This window comes from Mustelus asterias, chromosome 13 (assembly GCF_964213995.1).
Source record: "Mustelus asterias chromosome 13, sMusAst1.hap1.1, whole genome shotgun sequence".
Lineage (NCBI taxonomy): Eukaryota > Metazoa > Chordata > Chondrichthyes > Carcharhiniformes > Triakidae > Mustelus > Mustelus asterias.
Genome location: NC_135813.1, coordinates 32666404 through 32687438, shown reverse-complemented (window position 1 = coordinate 32687438; position 21035 = coordinate 32666404). Strand labels below are relative to the sequence as shown.

General features: G+C 43.3%; 1 protein-coding gene across 1 annotated transcript in view; it reads right to left on the bottom strand.

The window, feature by feature from the left end:
- The window catches only part of pappaa (pregnancy-associated plasma protein A, pappalysin 1a), a 285790-nt gene that overhangs the window by 210195 nt on the left and 54560 nt on the right, over positions 1 to 21035 (bottom strand). The window contains exons 3-6 of the mRNA XM_078227597.1: positions 9297 to 9442; positions 4878 to 5171; positions 3505 to 3697; positions 1329 to 1450 (exon numbers count right to left, since the gene is read on the bottom strand). Coding sequence (XP_078083723.1) covers positions 1329 to 1450; positions 3505 to 3697; positions 4878 to 5171; positions 9297 to 9442 — 755 coding nt within the window. The remainder of the gene's footprint in view (positions 1 to 1328; positions 1451 to 3504; positions 3698 to 4877; positions 5172 to 9296; positions 9443 to 21035) is intronic.

The following is a 21035-nucleotide window of genomic DNA, read 5'->3' as shown; positions in this document are numbered from 1 at the left end:
TAAAGAGCACAAGCTCAGTCTGGTGCTAAGATTTGGGTGACACAGATGGAATGTCTGTATCTCAGGAGGGCCCTAACCTGCAAGTGCCCTATGCAATGCATACTTGTTTTATTTATTACTCGCTTGATGAGTTCCATCCTAACCACACACTCTGTAGCAAGGAATAGGAATGCAGCACAATATTTAATGAAAAATGTTGAACTTGACAAGTGTTGTATCAAAGCAAATATTTTAAAAGAACAAATAAGCAAGTATACAAAATGTCCACATGATTGAAAATAAGAGTTGAAATGTTAGATCGATTCATGATTAACTAGGGAGTCAAAGCGTACAGAAGATAAAGAGGAAAACAGAGTTGAAGTCATCAGCCATGATTTTCTCACATGGTGGAGCAGGCTCGAGGGGGCAAATGCCCACTCCTGCTCTTAATTCATAAGCTCGTATATAATTATTAGGTCGAGGTACAACTCCTTGCTTCAATCAGCATAAATAATACCCATTTACCCAAGGAGTAACACCACAAGTATCAATCACATCGTTTAAATATATTGGCAATAATGAATTGCTTCTCTGATTTAACATCTGATGCAGTGAGGCATCTGATGGAATAACATGTTGGTGCCATAGGCATGTGAGACCTTCAGCAACAGGATGTGAGCTCTCCATTACAATTTGACGAAAGCACTTAAAATTCAGCGTGGCAGGAATTTGGGGTCAAAAAGAGCTGAGAAGATCCCAGCGGAAGTGACAGAGCAAAAAAAAGGCAGGAAGTTAAATCAGGCCTGGACACACTTGTATCCATATTAATAACATTTTAAGTTTACTTATTAGTATCACAAGTAGGCTTACATTAACACTGTAATTAAGTAACTGTGAAAATCCTCCAGTCACATCCAAGTTCTTGTTCGGGTACGCTGAGGGAGAATTTAGCATGGCCAAAGCACCTAACCAGCATGTCTTTCAGACTGTGGGAGGAAACCAGAGCACCCGGAGGAAACCCACACAGACACGGGGAGAACGTGCAGACCCCGCACAGTCACCTAAGCCGGGAATTGAACCCGTGTCCCTGGCGCTGTGAGGCAGCAGTACTAACCACTGTGCCACCGTGCCACATTGAAGATTTTCCAGAAATTTTGGCTGCTACCCTGGTTGGCAGCTGGTGAAGTCTATTGATAATTATTAGGAAGAAATTGGCAGAGGCAATGAGGAAAGTAGTTTTCAAAGCAGAGAGGAATGTCGACTTAAAATATATTGAAGAGTACAATTTTCTGCCTTTAAAAATTTCAGTATTAAAAAAAGATACAGCGGTTCTCCCGAATGTTACCAACCTTCTGCTTCTCTGGGGCTCCAGTGGCCAGATGGATCACATGGTCTTGGGGAGGAAGCATTGTAGGCATACTGAACCAGTGATCCATGCTCAGTGCAGGCATCGCATACTGATCCCACTTCTCTAGGTATCCAAGAAGCAAAATAAAAGAAAAAAAACACAGCATCACCTTCCTGTAACATTTTTTCTTAAAATCTATGATTCTATGACAGTGCAGATGAGGCCATTCGGCTTTGGGTCTGACTGAGTATCATACCCAGGCCTTCTGCCCTGCCCTATCCCTGTAACCTCACACATTTACCATGGCCAATCTATCTAACCTACATATCTTTGGACACTTAAGGGGCAATTTAGCATGGCCAATGCACCTAACCAGCATATCTTTCAGACTGTGGGAGGAAACTGCAGCACCCAGCGGAAACACACGCAGACATGGGGAGAACGTGCAGACGCTGCACAGACAGTGACCCAAGGCGGGAATTGAACCCAGGTCCTTGGAGCTGTGAGGCAGCAGTGCCACTGTGCCACTGTGCTGCCCTATATTCACGTGCTGCATTTACACCAACTTTCAGAAAAATCCACAATGTCTCCTCAGTGGACCAAAGAGATGCAGCAATATCAACAACAGCAATATGTGCCTTGAACATTGTAAAGCCCATCTCAAGGCCTTTCACAGGAGTGGACAAAATGGGACACTATCTGTATGCCTGTTATACATGGCTGTTGGTTGCAAGCGTGAACATGCACAACACCATTTTCCATCAGTGGTCCATAGGAAAACTATGCAAAACAAATTGAGTTTGGATTGTCCACATAGGCTTTTCACAATGTAGGCCTGATACATCAACACACATAATGTACTTTGAGGCAAATGATTCTAAGCGGAGATGTGGGCAGCACCCTAAAGACATCCGCCCAGATTAACTGGAGCCGGGCATTTTGTGTACATACCCCACTATTTAAATTTGTGCTTTTTGGGGTTGTTTCATATTTTACACGCAGCATTGCTGGAAATGTGAGCTGATAATGGCATTGGAAGTATAACAAGGCACCTGGGACCTATGTCAACAACAGGACTAACAGCATATCTCCTTTACCAATGAGCTTAAAGGAATGAGAAATAAATAGACAAAAGAAGGACAGTAAATTGCTGGGTTGAATTCAGTGTCAAATCAGGTACAGAAAGAGAAATAAAGAAAGGGAAAGAAAGCTCAGATTAAAAATAAGTGACAACAGAAGTTTTAAGGAAGTGTAAAATTTTAAACAGGAATTTTATAACATCACCAACAACAATTCACAACTTAAAGGAATGAGGCCCCACAACTTTCATGGCAAGTGAAGCTGATTGGATGTATTAAGCGCATCCTTCCCTCTAAGTCTCATGGTCGTACAGCTCTGCTGCAATCCGCAATGTACCATGAAGGTGACACACAAGAAGCGGTCCCTTTAAGATGTGTGCACTGTGGCCACATGACAATCTTAAAGGGGCTGACATTGCAACAAGTAGGCTGTGCGCAATGAAGGGAAATTAGAGGGAATGTTGACTAAGTCATTACAAGGAGATTCATGCTGTTAATTACCAGACTTCCTCTGGTGAATTTGACGGGCGATTAATGAGCAAATGCACAAACTGCATGAAAATCAAAGGGAGGTTCAGATAATTCATCATTTTGTGGGCCACTTTGTGTCTGCGTGGGTTTCCTCCAGGTGCTCCAGTTTCCTCCCACAGTTCAAAGATGGGCGGGTTAGATTGATTGGCCATGCCCCTAAGTGTCAGGGGGATTGGCAGGATAATTATGTGAGGTTACGGGGATAGGGCCTGGGTGGGATTGTTGTTGGTGCAGGCTTGATGGGCTGAATAGCCTCCTTCTGCACAGTAGGGATTCTATGAAACACAAATCAGACACGATTCTGTACTAATTTTGGATTCATAGGTATCTCATCCTGTCCACTATGCTACCTTGCAGATGAATTTGTTGCATTGTCCGCATTGTTCACACGCTTAATTTTGGTCCAGCAAATTTTGGGCCAATATATATTTCCCTCTTTGCTATTTATGATATTTTTCACATTGATTAGCGTTAAAATGTGAGATGAGCTCACACATCTGTATAACTTCACCACAGACTCAAATGAAAAAGCTTGACAGTTAACATAGAATCAGAGGACATTTTCACCTCTCGTAAAACTGCCCGTTGATTGGATGAAGCCAGTGGAGTATCACCGATCCTGCAGACTGATGTATTATCTCTGGAGCAATGGGAATGGGTGGAGGCTTTGTGGGTGGCTGCCAGCTCTGGTACACCAGATCCAAGTAACAATGCATCCTGGCGACTTGATTGGGGCTAAAGGAATTGGTGCAGTCATCATCTTTAAAAGAGACACACACAACTTGTGACAAAGGCATGACAACAACAATTACAATCAACATGTCAACACTTCTCGGTTATCCCTTCCTCCTGCCTCTTAATCCCAAAAATATGTAATTGACAGTGATTCTTACTGTATATTAACAAAGGGATTAATCGGATGCTAAATGTTGAGGTGGTGGCGTAGTGGTATTGTCGCTGGACTAGTGATCCAGAGACATAGGGTAATGCTCTGGGGACCTGGGTTCGAATCCCACCACAGCAGATGGTGAAATTTGAATTCAATAAAAATCAGGAATTAGAAGTCTAATGGTGACCATGAAACCATTGCCGATTGTCGTAAAAACCCATCTCGTTCACGAAGGCCGTCCTTACCTGGTCTGGCCAACATGTGACTCCAGAGCCACAGCAATGTGGTTGACTCTTAAATGCCCTCAGGGATGGGCAATAACTGCTGGCACAGCCAGCGATGCCCACATTCCATGAACGAAAAAAAATTGTATTCAATGTGCAATTGTCATCAAACAAGAGGTATTATAGGTAAATCCTTTAAATTAGCAACTAAAATAATTTTGGCCGCTGTATACAATTTCACAGGAAGAACAAAAAACAAATAAAATAGTTGTAAGAGATTTGTTCCATCAAGAAAGAGGAAAATGTTCTTCTTTGACCTTTCACTCTCTCTTCCATAAATACAATGATTTCCTGTCGGGTTTTGCTGCAGGCAAACAAAGGTCTGTTAAAATTTTAAAATATAATTGTTCTTTAATAATATTTGGAAGTTTGTTTAAAGCAGTGTTTGCCATCAGTCGGGTACCAGCCAACACAAATATGGAACATACAAGAGCGTTAAGCTGAGGTCCCTATACAGGCCCTAAAACAACAAAGTAAGGATAAGATAATCTCTTCGTTCAGTCCAAAATCAAGACCACTTGATATATCAAACGGGGATTACTTAGTGAGGTCTCCACCACTTTCCTTTAAGGTTGGCTCTGCAGATCAGACTTAATCCACATAAGCTTCAATTGACAACTCCAGATGTGACAAGTGGAGAGATCATAATGTATTCCCCAACAATGTGAAAAGGGCAGTCTTTCGAGCAAACACTTCATTACATGACATATGTTCCTTCAAGACACATTTTCCCTCAATACACGTGGTCAACGTAATGTCCGCTTTACCTGCGTAACTCATGTAGTTAGAGAAAGGAGTGTTGACAAAGTGGCCAAAACCACATGTGTCATTTCCAGGATCGGGATCTTTGCACTGCTTATTTTTTGGCGTTGGATTCGTGTCAGCACACAAGTCACCAGTCTCCAATGAAGCCTCAGTCTCCATGCATGGGTCGGTGCAGGATTCAATTTCAGAGATGCCCTTGAATACATGGTAGAGCCCGAGACTGTGGCCTATCTCATGGATCATGGTGTGAGTATGGCCTGTGATTCCGTAGAATGACGGGTTCAGCACTATTCCGCCTATGTGAACAAACAGAATTGTGTTAAGGCCAGAAAACAAGGATGGTGAACTTTGAAGATAAAATGTGCAATTGTACCACTGAGATGTAAGCAGGTATAAGGATCAATAATGCCAGAGTAAAATCCTGAAACAGTGTGTGCGCTGTGAATTACCATACCTATCTCCTTTGAGTCATAGAATCATTGAATCTACGGCACGGAGAAGGCTCTTCAGCCCAAACTGGTCCATGCCGACCAAAATGCCCATCTAAGCTAACCCCATTTGCCTGCACTTGGCCCATATCCCTCTAAACCTTTCCTATCCATGTATCTGTCCAAATGCCTTTTAAATGTTGTCAATATCTCTGCCTCAACCACTTCCTCAGGCAGCTCATTCCACACACATACCACCTCCTTGTAAAAAAGCTGCTCCTCAGATTCCCATTAATTCTTTCCCCTCTTAACTTAAACCTCTCGTTCTTGATTCCCTAACCCTTGGAAAAAGACTGAGTGCATTCACCCTATCCATGCCTCTCATGATCTTATACACCTCCCCTCAGTCTCTTCCGCTCCAAAGGAAAAAGTTCTAGCCTGTCCAATCTCTCCCTATAACTCAGTCTCTTGAGTCCTGGCAACATTCTTGTAAATCTCTTGTGCACTCACTCCAGTTTAATAACATCTTTCCTATAGCAAGGTGACCAAAACTGAACACAATACTCCAAGTGCGGCCTCACCAACGGCAACATAACTTCCCAACCTCTATAATCAATGCCCTGACTGATGAAGGCCAGCATGCCAAAAACCTTCTTCACTGTCCTATCTACCTGTGACACCACCTTTAGAGAACCATGCATCTTAACTCCAAGGTCCCTCTGTTCCACGATATTCCGTAAGATCGCTGTGAATGTCCTACCTTGATATGACTTTCCAAAATGCAACACCTCTCACTTATCTGTATTGAACTCCATTTGCCATTTCTCGGCCCCTTCCCCAGCTGATCAAGATCCTGCTGCAATTTTTGATAGCCTTCCTTACTGTTTACAAAACCACCTATTTCAGTGTCATCTGCAAATTTACTGATCATGCCTTGTACATTCTCATCCAAATCGTTGATATAGATAACAGACAGCAATGGGCCCAGTACTGACCCCTGAGGCACACCATTAGTCACAGGAATCCGGTCTGACAATCATCTGTCCACCATTGCCCTCTGCTTCCTACCATCAAACCAATTGTATATCCAATTTGCCAGCTCTCCCTGGATTCCATGTCATTGTCAAAACATTTACTGCAGTAAAGCAATCCTGTTGATAATCTTGAGCTTAATGGAACATATTTATTTTTAATCCTGTATTTCAAACATGTACCACTACATGTTGAGTGGAAATTAGTTCACCGTGACTGAAAGCAGGCAATCATCACAAATAGAAACATTCACACAAACCTGTCCCTAAATTACTTAACAATTATGCGAATCAACATACCAGTCCGCGAAACAAAAGGATTAATATTCATTTAAAATTCAGTGGGCTGAATTTTATGTCTGTCGTGAGGTGTGTTTTCAGTGGATGGGGGAGGCATGTTGTGTGGCTAGCCCACTGCCTTCTCATCATAGACCTGGTCCCCACAATACAGGGAGAAAGTAAGGCTCCCACTATCCTGCCTGCCCATAAGCCCATTGAGGCCCTTAAGTGATCAATTATTGCCCACTTAAGGCCCTCAAATATACTTCCATTGCCATAAAACGCTGGACAATGGCAGGCAGGTGAAAGTGGAAAGGTCGTTTTTTGAACAATTTTGTTGACAAGGCAGGAAGGAAGGGGGTTGCGTGTCATTTGGATGTTTGTCAGGTGAACCCTTCACCAACCTTTGTGCCTCCCTACCTAGACCTCCAAACCCACCACCTCCCAACCTAGGCTCCCCATCGCTCCTTGTCCAAAAACCCCAGACTGACCTCGTTCCAGCAGCCATGTTGTCTTCATTCTGGGTCCTCCTTGCAGTCCAGGCAGCACCCGCGACAGAGTGTTGCTGGGACCACTAGGGCTGCTCTTGGGGATGAAGGGCAGAGGCCTGACTCTCATCATGTTTAGGCCGTTGATACTGTGTTATCGCGGTAGGATGGCCTTTTCTAACGTCAGTCGATTTGAAACCATCTTTCCTTTTGGAGAGCTGGAGCAGTACACACACCACCGTCCCCCCTCTCCCCCGATTGGTCTACATCTGCTTCTATTACTTCAGTTCTTATGCTCTACTTAACTGTTTATTGCTTATGATTTCTCTGCCTCTCCACATCCCACAAGACTTTCCTTTTTCATTATTTTTTGACTTTTCTGCCCCTGCAAGTGAGAAAATATGTGGAACTGTAGCATTTCTGAATAAGTAGACAGAGCAGATGGGAAAATATCTATGGTGGCCAAATACTACCTGGGGATTACAGAGGTGTTTGATGAATGCCTGTCACTTTACCGCATGGGATTCTGAATCCTGTTGCAGATTGTCATCTGTGTTAATAATCACATCTATTCTAGAGGCCTTTCAGGGCAACATGAGATAGTTCACTCAAGTTCCACTGCTTTCGTAAATGAGTACATCTATTTCAGGCCAGAGTAGCCCATTCCAACAGCCTAACGACTCATTCAGCAGAGCTATATATGACACATCAGAGAACCTAGAACTAAGGGCAGCATGGTGGCACAGTGGTTAGTACTGCTGCCTCACAGTGCCAGGGACCCAGGTTCAATTCTGGCCTCGGGTAACTGTGTGGAGTTTGCACGTTCTCCGTGTGACTCTATGGGTTTACTTTGGGTGCTCTGGTTTCCTCCCACAGTCAAAAGATGTTCAGTTTAGCTGGATTGGCCATGCTAAATTGCCCCACAGTGTCAGGGAGATTAGCAGGGTAAATACGTGGGGTTATGGGGGATAGGGTCTGGGTGAGATTGTTGTTGTTGCAGGCCCGATGGGCCAAATGGCCTCCTTCTGCACCGCAAGACTTCTATGATGCCAAGATAGATAATGTAATATTCTGCCACCTTAAGGCAAATTGTGATTAGTTTTGATTGGGACCTGTCTTGAATGCTATTTTCTTAGTCTTCTAGCAGTTTGAGAGGGAACATCGCTGGATATGTTTGAATTAACAGCTTCATTTCCTTGATAACTTAGATGCCATGTGGTAAAAATACCATAATATTTTGAGAGAACGAGTTGTGGGATTGAGATTACCCTTTTAGAGTTTCCTTGAAATGTACTGTGTCTTTTTAAATAAAAACAACCTTCCATTTAAAAATGTTTTTTTTAACTCCATCGTAAAGTTACAAAGCCAATGCTCAGAATGGACCGGGCAAACCCAAATCCATTCCTTGCTTGCTCCAAAAAACAAATTTAAAATCCAGTTGAATCCAATTCATGGTCCCCCACAAGAGAGATACTAAACAAGATCCAAGCTGGCAAAATAAGGCATTGCACCCCATCTTGGGCTTGATCTTTGCCAAAAGGCCAAGACTTCTGTCGCACAAATATCCCTTTGTGGGATTTTCCAAGCGGAAAGTGGGGATTGTTATATTGTACCACATGCATGCACATTAAGGAAAGTGTGACTCCACTGAGTACAAAACTCACTTCATAGGCCAGTAGGTAGCAGAAGACTGGAGAAGGAAAGAGAAAAAGAGTGGCAGAGGGAGAGAGAATCATAGAATCTCTACAGTGCAGAAGAAGGTCATTTGGCCCATCGAGGCTAAACCAACAACAATCTCAACCAGACCCTATCCCTGTATTTACCCCGAACACTAAGGGGCAATTTAGCATGGCCAATCAACCAAACCTGCATGTCTTTGGATTGTGGGAGGAAAGCAGAGCACCCAGAGAAAACTCACGCATTCACTGAGAGAACATGCAAACTCCACACAGACAATGGCCCAAGGCCAGAATTGAACCTCCCTGGCGCTGTGAGGCAGCAGTGCTAACCACTGTGCCACTGTGCACCCTTAAATGTTTGAGGCAGAACCATCTAAAGGTATTTTTATGCAGAAAACTAACGGGAAAAAGTTGATTTGGCCAATTGGTTGTCAACACACAATTTAAAAGTCAAGATGAACGAGGGAAGTAGTTATCTCTGTATAATGTAAAAGTGAATAAATCATGCATGGCTACCTAGATGTGTCAGGGCTTCTTTGTCCCATGGCCATGTGGCAACTCCAGCCAGCTCTTCGTCAGATGAATTAGCAAAGAATATATTGAGATGTGTGGCACCATCCAGTTTCAGAATGTTCTTCAGATCTTTCACATCCAAGTATGCCCTGAAATCAAAAGAGAAGTTCTATGAAAATGTTCTTTCATGCCTCATAATCTCCTCCAATTAGGATACAATGTTGGATCAATTTCTCCTAGACTAAAATATACTGGACCACAATTTGCTGTCAAGATAATGAGAAGTCGATGATACTCATCATTATTTATGTGTACATACAAAAGGAACCTCAAAGGTTATGTTGATTGGCCATGCTAAATAGCCCCTTAGAGACCCAAGATATATGGGTTGGGGGGATTAGCGGGGTAAATATGTGGGGTTACAGGATAAGCCTGAGCAAATGTCAGTGCAAACTCGATGGGCCAAATGGCCTCCTTTTGCACTGTAGGGATTCTATGATTCAGGTGAGGGTAGAAGTGAAGTTAATTGCAGGAATCCAGAAATTATTCTCTGAGACACACCACATCTTGGGAGAAGCAATGGGCCTTGTGGTATTATCACTAGACTATTAATCCAGAAACTCAGCTAATGTTCTGGGGACCCAGGTTTGAATCCCGCCACAGCAGATGGTGGAATTTGAATTTACTTTACAAAATCTGGAATTAAGAATCTACTGATGACCATGAAACCATTGTTGGAAAAACCCATTTGGTTCACTAATGTCCTTTAAGGAAGGAAATCTGCCGCGCTTACCTGGTCCGGCCTACATGTGACTCCAGATCCACAACAATGTGGTTGACTCTCAACTGCCCTCTGAAATGGCATTGCAAGCCATTCAGTTCAAGGGCAACTAGGGATGGGCAATATATGCTGGCCAGCCAGCAATGCTCATGTCCCACGAATGAATAATTAGCTTCATGAGAACAGCGCCGTACACTAAATCTCATTACTCAAATGCATTGAACAATATGAATTTTAGAATTGTTGAGAAAAGAAATTTTTTTGTCAATGCTTTTTGTCTCACACTCCTCGAAGCAATTCATAAGAATACCAATTATAAAGAGAAAACAACAAATTTATACTGAATGAGACGATGCTGATTGGTTGGTAAGTTGACTCTGATTGGTAGAGGTGTTGCCATGGAGAATGTACCAGTTGATGGTGACTGACAGCTGCCAAGCATTGAATAAAATATTAACTGGGCAGCTTGATTCTGATTGCTCAAAGTTATTGCCTTGGGGAATGAATCAGCGAATGGCTGTCACTTACCTTGTTTAGCTGAAACTGGCACAATGTGTGTACATGTTATTTCAATCTGCAAAGAACAGGACCCTGTATATTAATATATGTAGCTCCCAGTACACACACATGTGGCACACTACAAGCCTGACCAACAATTTAAGTTGGTTGTTAGCGTAATTCTTAGCACATTGAGGATTATTTGTACAAATGTCCAATCACAGAATCACATCGAATGTTAGACACTGTGTTTTGAGTTTTGCAAGCATGGCTGCTTAGGTACAGTCAGTACCTTGCCCATAACAAAGGCCAGAAGGGGCCATGATGTTTGATATGACCAACCACCAGTCTTTGGGATGCACGACCTTCATACATAGCATCACACAGGCACTGAACTTGACATACCATGTTACTCATACCTGTGATAGGCAGAATGTCATTTTAGCTTGACAGCAACATCCTGGTAGTGGCAAATGTCCCTCATGTTGCTACTGCCTAGTAGCAGTGTGAAATGGCTCGCTTCACCTGTTGCTCAAATGTTTGAGATACTTTGCCCTTCCAGGCCAAAGGGCTGAAAGTGATGGCCTTAGGCCCGTCCGTGTGTTTGTGCGATATACAGTGCAAAATGATCTGACCAGGGTGGCAACTGCCCCACAAGTTGCCTTTGATGCACCCTATTTAGCATCAAGCCTGTAAATAGCGCAGGTTCTATTTACAAGGTTGCCGATTGGACCAATCTTACAGTGCGTGAAACTGTATAAAGAATCTCAACACATATATTGATCAGTGAAATTAGGCTTGCAACAGCATTCGCCATGGTAACACCTCTATCCATCAGAATCCACTTGTCAACCAATCAGCAATCTCCTCTCATACAATATAAACTGGTTGTGTTCCCTTTACAGTTGGTATTCCAGTTAATTGTCCTGGTGATTGCAAAACAAAAAGTTCTGACAAAAAAATGTCTCTTCCTTCAGCAATACTGAAGTTCTGTACTACCAAACAATTACGTGTGAATATTTCGTACTTGCAAAGTGAATACAAACTAAACTTGCCATGAGAATTTAAGTCTTATCTATTTCAGTCTAGATTACCTTTTAACAACATGCTAAATGGCAATTTCTGTCAAACAACCTCTCTGGCACTGGAATGTAACTATCACAACATTTTGGAGATTTTATACTCTTTCTTCTCTTTCTCTTGATCCAACCTTTCTTTTGCTCTTTGTAGTTTTCTATCTATAACTGCACATGGGTGGACATTAGTGAGTAGATTTGCCATTCCCGAGTTCCAAGGGAAACCAAGGTGGGGTTTTTCTCCCTCTCCGTGGCGTGTTTCACAGTGGCAGGAGGCAATGCATGCTTGCTGGCGGCGGGATCTTATTATCCCGCCATTGTCAATGAGGTTTCCCATTGAACGCACCCCTTGTCACTGGGAAACCTGTGGCAGCCGCAAGATTCTCCTGGCATGAACGGCAGCAAGATTTCGGAGCAGGCTGTGATGCACGTTACAGTTAGGCTCTCACTGACATAAATAAGGCCATCCCCGACCCTCCCCAACCCCTCTCTCCCCATGGAATCCACCCCAGGCACCTCTGGCAGTACTCCCCATCCCCTTCCCTTCTCCATAGCACCCTAATATACCTCTGACAGCTATTGATGCACAGAAAAATATTACAAGAACTATGGTACAGTGGAGGGTATGTCCAGTTGTTTGGCAATGGCAGTCCACATCTGATAGAGAACTCAGAAAATTAATATTGCAAATCAACGAAAATAGTGTGCGCAGAAGATGCGAGCGTTATTGAGTGGGAGGCTACATGGCTTTGCCAGGATTATGTCTTGCCACTTTGCCTCCCTGCTCATCTCACTGATGGATCCACGCTGCAGCTGGGAGAACAAGTTCCTGCTGCAGCTGATGAGGAAGGTAGTCATGTCGTTTGAAACACAACCGACGGTGGTGTGTGCCATTGCTTCACTGCTGATCGGAAGATTCGAGCCATTACCTTCAATTTAAGTTTACGTTGAAGTTTATTTATTAATGTCAGAAGTAGGCTTACTTTAACGCTGCAATGAAGTTACTGCGAAAATCCCAATCACAGAATGCATTATTTTGCTAATTTAAATGCGGGAGGAATTTTAACCCCCCCCAACAAAAGGTTTTTGGGGGGCACGGAACAGCTAAATTGCCTGAGTAAACTGCTCTGGAGATGTGGGTCCAACATTATAATAGCAAATTGAGGCTCGTTTCCTGATACTCTGGCAGTGATTTGAAATTGAGGCCGGAACCAAAGGGAGACAAGGGCAGTTGGATGAAGCAGTTAAATGCTTTAACTGGCTCTGCTGTGGGCTAGCATCTGCAGGTTTGCTCCTTCCAGCCCATCGAGCACATTGGCTACCATCCTCCCTCCCTCCCTAGCCTCCCAGTCCTCACTCTGACCCTCTCCCCACATCTTTTCCTTCTTGGGCTTGGTCCTTCCTAATCTCCACACTCTTTGAATTTCCAGCCTGACATAGCCAGTCAAAAGCCCCGCTCCCAATCCTTCCCGGTTGCCAGGTACTATCCGTAACAATCCCTGGCTGGGGACCATCAGTGGCTGGTTTACATGCCAGCAGTCAGCCAGTCTGTCAATGTGGCTAACTGCTAGGTGGCAAATGGAGTAAAAAAAAGCATTAACAGAACTGGGCGGCACAGTGGCACAATGATTAGCACTGCTGTCTCACACCCGGGTTCAGTCCTGGCCTTGGGTGCCTGTGTGGAGTTCTCCTTGTGTCTGCATGAGTTTCCTCTGGGTGCTCCGGTTTCCTCCCACAGTTAAAAGATGTGTGGGTTAAGTTAATTGGCCATGCTAAATAGCCCATTAGTGTCAGGGAGATTAGCAGGGTAAATACAAGTGGTTACAGGGATAGGGCCTAGGTGGCATTGTTGTCGGTGCTGACTTAATGGGCTGAATGGCCTCCTTCTGTACTGTATGTATGGTGTGATATAATAAAGCCCTTCTATTAAAAATGCCAGGAATCCTGCAATCCTGGGATTTCCAGTTGAGGGATGTTGATGTTCAAAAGCTGTTGTGAGAGGTTAGATATGACCCCGTGTATTTCTCGAAACTCCAGCTATTCGACAGTGCCAGTAGGAGGCCTGGCTCTCAGCACACGTTATTTTAGGCCTCATGCTGGACAGAAGCCTCTGTGGGAACCCATTGACTATAGGCCACCACAAAATCAAACAGCACAGCCAGTGAAAGGAAGGCCCAGACATGGGGGCTTTATTTTCTATGCACCGGTGGTACAGGTTGTTACTGGGGAGGTTATATGAGCACTCCTGCTCCAAAACATAAGCTCAGGCTTAACATCTGAGTTTCTCTTATGCTCAACTGGCATCTGAGACTAAGGGCGGACTTTTACCGGCTCATCCGCCCGAGGTTCATACGAACTTACCTGAGGCCAGCGGACAATGCCATTCTCCGAGCCTCGCCCACCCCCAGAATTGAGGGGGGAAGGCGTGCTGGTAAAATTCCGGCCTCAGTGATTGTTTTTTAAATTAATTTGTGGGATGTGGGCATCGCTGGCAAGGCCAGCACTCATTGCCCTTCTCTAATTCCCTTTGAGAAGGTGGTAGTGAGCTGCAGTATATGTGGTGTAAGTACACTCATAGTTAGGGAGAGAGTTCCAGGATTTTGGCCCAGTGACTGCGAAGGAATGGCAATATATTTCCAAATCAGGATGATGAGTGTCTTGGAGGGGAATTTGCAGGTGGTGGTGTTCCCAGGTATCTGCTGCCCTTGTCCTTCCAGATGCTAGTAGCTGTAGATTTGAGAGTGACATCTATTGCGCCTTGCTGAGTTCCTGCAGTGTATCTTATAGATGGTACACGCTGCTACCACTGTGTGTCAGTGGTGGAGGCAGTGGATGTTTGTGGATGAGGTACAAGTCAAGCCTGCTGCTTTGTCCTGGTGTTGAGCTTCTTGTGTATTGTTGGAGCTGCACTCATCCAGGCAAGTGGAGAGCACTCCATCACACTTCTGACTTGTACCTTGTAGATGGTGGACAGGCTTTGGGGAATCAGGAGATGAGTTAGTCGCAGCAGGATTCCTAGCCTCTGACCTACTAGCCACAGTATTTATATACTAGGCCAGTTCAATTTCTGATCAATGGTAACCTCTAGAATGTCGATAGTGCAGGATTTAGCAATAGTAATACCTTTGAATGTCAAGGGGAAATGGTTAGGTTCTCTCTTGTTGGAGATGGTCATTGCCTGGTACTTGCATGGCGTGAATGTTACTTGCCACTTGTCAGCCCAAATCTGGATATTGTCCAGGTCTTGCTGCATTTGGGCACGGACTGCTTTAGTATCTGAGCATCCTGTGTACACATTGACTACTGCGTTTCCTCAACGAGAACATTTACTATATTTTAAAAGTACTTCATTAGTCGGCAAAGCACTTAGAGGCATCCGGTGGCCATGAAAGGTGCTATATAAATGCAAGTTTCTTTTAAGGGTTTGATGGTTGAAGAACCAAGGCAGATTGATTAAGTTGAAATGCAGATCAGCCATGATCGAACTGAGTGGCAGAGCAGGGTCAAGGGGCCGAATAGCCTAATCCTGTTTCCACAATCATGCGTGGGTTTCCTCCGGGTGCTCCGGTTTCCTCCCACATTCCAAAGATGTGCGGGTTAGGTTGATTGGCCATGCTAAAATTGCCCCTTAGTGTCCTGAGATGCATAAATGAGAGGGATTAGCAGGTAAAATATGTAGGGATATGGCGGTAGGGCCTGGGTGGGATTGTGGTCGGTGCAGACTTGAAAATCCCAATCACAGAATGCATTATTTTGCTAATTTAAATGCGGGAGGAATTTTAACCCCCCCCAACAAAAGGTTTTTTGGGGGCACGGAACAGCTAAATTGCCTGAGTAACCTGCTCTGGAGATGTGGGTCCAACATTATAATAGCAAATTGAGGCTATTTGATGGGCCAAATGGCCTCTTTCTGCACTGTAGGGTTTCTATGATGATTCTGTGAAGTCGCGAATGGTGCTGAACATTGTGCAATCTTCAGCAAACATCTCCACTTCTGGCCTTATTGATGAAACAGCTGAAGATGCTTGGGCCTAAGACACTACCCTGAGGAACTCCTGCAGTGATGCCCTGGAGCTGAGATAATTGACCTCCAACCACCAGAACCATCTTCCTTTGTGCCAGGCATGACTCCAACCAGCAGAAATTCTTCCTCTGATTTCCATTGATTCTAGTTTTGCCAGGGTTTGTTCAAATGCTGCCTTGATATCAAAGGCAGTGGGCAGGATTTTCCGGTCGCGCTGGCCATAAAACCGGAAAATCCTACCCAAGGCCAATGGACCTTTGCATAGTCCGCCCCCCACCCCCCAACCCTCCGCCTGCTACAATTCCTGTGGTGGGCGGGACGGGAAAATTCCACCCCGTGATTCTTGCCTGAAAGTCAACTCTTTTGTCTATGTTTAAACCAAATCTGTGATGATTTCTTTCATAAAAACAAATTATATGGTCGTTATTTTGTTTGTGGGAGTGTCCTGTGTACACATTGACTGCTGCATTTCCTCAACTAGAACACTGACTATATTTTAAAAGTACTTCATTAGTCGGCAAAGCACTTAGAGGCATCCGGTGGCCATGGAAGGTGCTATATAAATGCAAGTTTCTTTTTAAAGGTTTGATGGTTGAGGAACCAAGGCAGATTGATTAAGTTGAAATGCAGATCAGCCATGATCTAACTGAGTGGCAGAGCAGGGTCAAGGGGCCGAATAGCCTAATCCTGTTTCCACAATCTTGCGCTTACTTGGTTAGAAAACACTGTTCCAAGTTGCCTTTGTGGGACAGCGAGCAAGCCAGTGCGCTAGATAATGCAATCCACCTGGGATTATCTTACAAACAAGCCAGCCTATAACTGAATCAGCAGGCGTTGAAGGAAAAAGGAATGTCATTGCTCTTGCAATGATGCAATTCAGCACAAAAAAGGCTGAGTTTCTCTGTAATGATTTCTCAGCATGTTGTGGGTAAAGAGCTAAAGAGGGCTATTTTGATGAGCAAATAACAAAAATGTGCTATTCTTAACTGGATGAGGGAACTCCTTTACCAGACCAAATTGGACCATACTGATGGAAAATATTCTGGATGTTTCAGTTCTGACAACACACTTCTGTCAGCTAGTTTCCCATGAAATATAGATCAATATGGCTGTGCATTAGCGGGAACACAAAAAATGTGGGTCACATATTCTCCCAAGAAATGAATAATAATACCAAATGAAAAGATGCAGGCAGAAATATTCTACTTTTCTTCTAGAAGGGTAGCATCCTATTGTTATTAAGTATCTCTGTATATATAAATATATATATATATTTACAACTATACACTACTCAGAGCAATAATGATTTTTAATCTGACCTTTTATTTTCTTGGTCTGATACTACATTGGTGCATACATCAGGCAATATTGGAATAATTACTGCACACGTGTTTTTTCGATCACGATTTCCTTGTGTATAGTGACTCTGCAAGGTCATTTCGGAACCTATTTTTTTCCCCAGATGGTCTCTGGAAAATTTCCACTAATAAATTCCTTCAAAATATAAGAATTCATGGCAGCCAAGGCTCAAGTACATGACATTATTTTGCAATGCAGGTCATCTTCAACTGAGAACTTGAGAAAGCATGGAATGAGAAAGGGCCAATCGGCCCATCAAGCCCAGTCTGTCCAAGGTGACCTCCACACCCAGCATTCCTACATGTTCTTCTCTGGCCCTGTGAGAACCAATCAGACACTAATGTCTCCCTCATCATCAATCTCCATGTTCACTGCCTTGAGCATAATCGAGTCATGCAGACCAGTAAGATTCCAGGTTTTATTCTGGACCACTACCGAGCAAGCAGATCTCAGGCAAGAACGGTTGCCTCAATCAGTCTCCTGGTCTAGCAGCAAATATCAGCCAAGGCTTGCAACCCTGATTGCACATTCAGTGAATGCTGCTGGAACTTGCAACTGTGAGGGCATTGGTCAAGGTTGGATCGGTCTTAGCTTTGAAGCTAAGTTGTGAACAGCCTGCTGACCTTTCTGATCACTTTTACTTTAGAAATGGGCTGCAATCTATTGGAAAGATAGGTTTCAACAAACATTAAAATAATGCTTATCAGAAAATCTTGGATACTACACATAAAGAAAGGTCACACTGTTGATATTCAGAGACTCAATAATCCCAGGCACAGTGATGTGATACGTCAACTGCACATTGGATTTTTGCAATTGTTTCTCTTGTTAAGTTATTGTTAGTTAGAGTCATAAAGTATAGAAGGAGGCCAATCTACCTGTTGTGCCTATGTTGGTTCTTTACAAGAGCGATCTAATAATACCAGTTCTTTTAAGGTTAAGTTTATGTTTATTAATTAGTGTCACACATAGGCTTACATTAACACTGCAATGAAGTTACTATAAAAATCCCCAAGTTGCCACAATCCGGCACCTGTTTGGGTGCACTGAGGGAGAATTTTGCCACTCCTCTGATTTATCCTGAAAGCGCAATGTTTTCCTTTTCAAATATATATTCAATTCCTGTCCGAAAGTTACCGTTGAATCTGCTCCCACTATCCTTTCTAGCAGGGCATTCCAAATCCCAACAATTTGTTGCAGAATTGTGGTGATCCATCTGGAAAGTCGGGGTCATGTGATCTGGGAAAGCAATCGGGGAGCAAGTTGGAGCATCACCTTGGTGAGTTCGGGTTTCTGTTCCAGAACCTTCTCTGAAGTTGACTGACAGCCATGAGGCTGCAAGCCTTTGTATTATAGCTATAAACAAATAAACATTGCAGTTGTTATTTCCCTAACTGGTGAACAGGAACTATTACAGCAATTAAAGTCTCCCCTTTTGCCTCTGGTTCTATCACTTGCCAGTGTCACCTTTCTACCCTCCTACACCCCTCTGGCCAGTGGGTTCTCTCAATCTATTGTATTAAACCATAATTTTTAATGCTTCTATTAAATTTCTCATTAACTTTCTACGCTCTGAAGAGAACAGTTCCAACTTCCCTCATTTTTTCCACAGAATTAAGTTCCTCAAACCTGCAATAATATTTCTCAAAGGTTTTGAGATGCTGAATCAAAATGTTTGCATTAAGTCCCAAAGATGAGAGTTTAAATTTATTTATTAGTGTCACAAGCAGGCTTATATTAACCCTGCCACACTCCAGCGCCTGTTCTCCACTGAGGGAGAATTTAGCAGGGCAAATGCACCTAAGCAGCCCTTCTTTCGGACAGTGGGAGGAAACCGGAGCACCTGGAGGAAACCCATGGAGACACGGGGAGAACATGCAGACTCTGCACAGACAGTGACCCAAGCCGGGAATCGAACCCCGGGTCCCTGGCGCTGTGAGGCAGTAATGCTAACCACAGTGAAACTGCCAGGAGCATGAGTAGGCACATACTGTACCAATTGAACCATTAATTGTTTGCTTGTGATGCCATTTTCCATTACTGTCAGGCAGACTGGCCTACAGTTTTGATATCATATTCAAACACAGCCTTTTAGACTGAAAAACAACAAATACATATGTAACTTGCGGCACTTGTGAAGTCCAGCAAATAGTGTGAAATCAACCTATTCAAAATAAAATGGAGCAAAAATGTCCTTTGTGTGCTGGGTCATAAAGACAGTCATAAACCTGATGGCCATAAATACATTTAAGATGTTTCTACATTTATAAATTTGCTTGAATACAGCACTAACCTCTAACCGTGGAACGGCACTGTGGCACAGTGGTTAGTGCTGCTGCCTCATAACACCCGAGACCCGAGTTCGATTCCCGGCCTGCATGATTGTCTGCATGGAGTCTGCACGTTCTCCCCGTGTCTGCATGGGTTTCCTCCCACAGTCCAAAAGATGTGCTGTTTAGGTGCATTGGCCATGCTAAATTTCCCCTCAGTCTACCTGAACAGGTGCCAGAGTATGGTGACTTGGGGATTTTCACAGTAATTTCATTGCAGTATTAATGTAAGCTTACTTGTGGCACTAATAAATAAACTTTTTAAACCATCAAAAAATGTTCTATATGATGTTTACAAATGGCAGATACTGGCCGTAATTTTATCGCCCCGCCTGTCAGAGTGGGCAAGGGGTGGGCAATGGAAAGGTCCGTTGACCTTGGGCAGGATTTTATGGTTTCGGGACGAGTGAGGCCGTAACATCCCACCCGCTAAGTCTTACTTCAGTCAAAAATGCATGCACATGAAACTGCCTACAGAGTTCGAGAAAAGTATAAAATGCTTTTTATCCAATGTTTAAGAAAAACAAGGTTTATTGACTGAATTTTCAAGTGCAATTTAGCAAGTAATAAGATCAGCAGCTATTCAGAAGGAACTTCGAAATATCTCTGCTTTATCTTTATATTTGGTTGTCCTTAAGTAGTGCAAAGCAATGTTTTTTTTAAAACCTGCTGCTACGATTTAGATCATAATTGGTTCAAGGAAGAAACTTATAGCAACTGACACTGACAGGAAGACTAGACATTTCGACACTAGATGGGAAAGTTTCAGATCACACAAGGTATTACATTATTCTTTGCACTAACCTGCCAAACGTGATAGGTGTGATAGAAAACTGACCAGCTCTCAAGAACTAAACATGCCTGTTGCAGAGAATGTCAACATGTTCATAAAAGCCCTCTTTAAAGAACAGCTGCATATTATAATACTTTCACAGGGATCTGCAATCGATAAAGAGTGTAAAATATCACTTGTCATTTAGCCTTGGGCAATGTCGGCCAGACGAGCCATAATAAAAAATTTTACTTATAAAATATCCCTAACCTTTCATCTTTAAATAGAGTATATTAAAAATATATAATAAAAATACCAAAAACCACAAATCTGAGTATCTGTTGTGTGCCAAGAAGTATTTTCTGCATGATTCCTCAGTTTGTAGGCCAATTATCAACGGTTGACATTGCAGAAGCAGTTTCTCTTACATGGTACTTAGCCCAGCCAGTTTGTTTACAATGGTGTTTTTGACAAACTTCATGTTTGGATCTGATTTTGGTGCTAATTGCGGAATTATTTGCAAATGAGGTGGTAGCAATATTGTACTCCCATCAATCCCATTTTAAAGACATTCCTTAAACCAATCTCTTTGCCCAAGCTTGGAGTCATGTGCCCGAATAACTCCGTAAGGGGCTCAGTTTTACATTTTGTTGACTAACACTCTGAGATGTGCCTTTGGTTGCTTTGTTGTATTTAAAGGAGCTGTATATAGATGAACATTGTTGTATAATAACTTCTTCACTCAATTGCACAGTGGCACAGTGGCTAGCACTGCGCCCTCACTGCACCAAAGACCTGGGTTTGATTCCCGGCTTGGGTCACTGCTTGTGTGGAGTCTGCATGTTTTCCCCGGGTCTGCGTGGGTTTCCTCTGGTTTCCTCCCACAGTCTGAAAGACGTGCT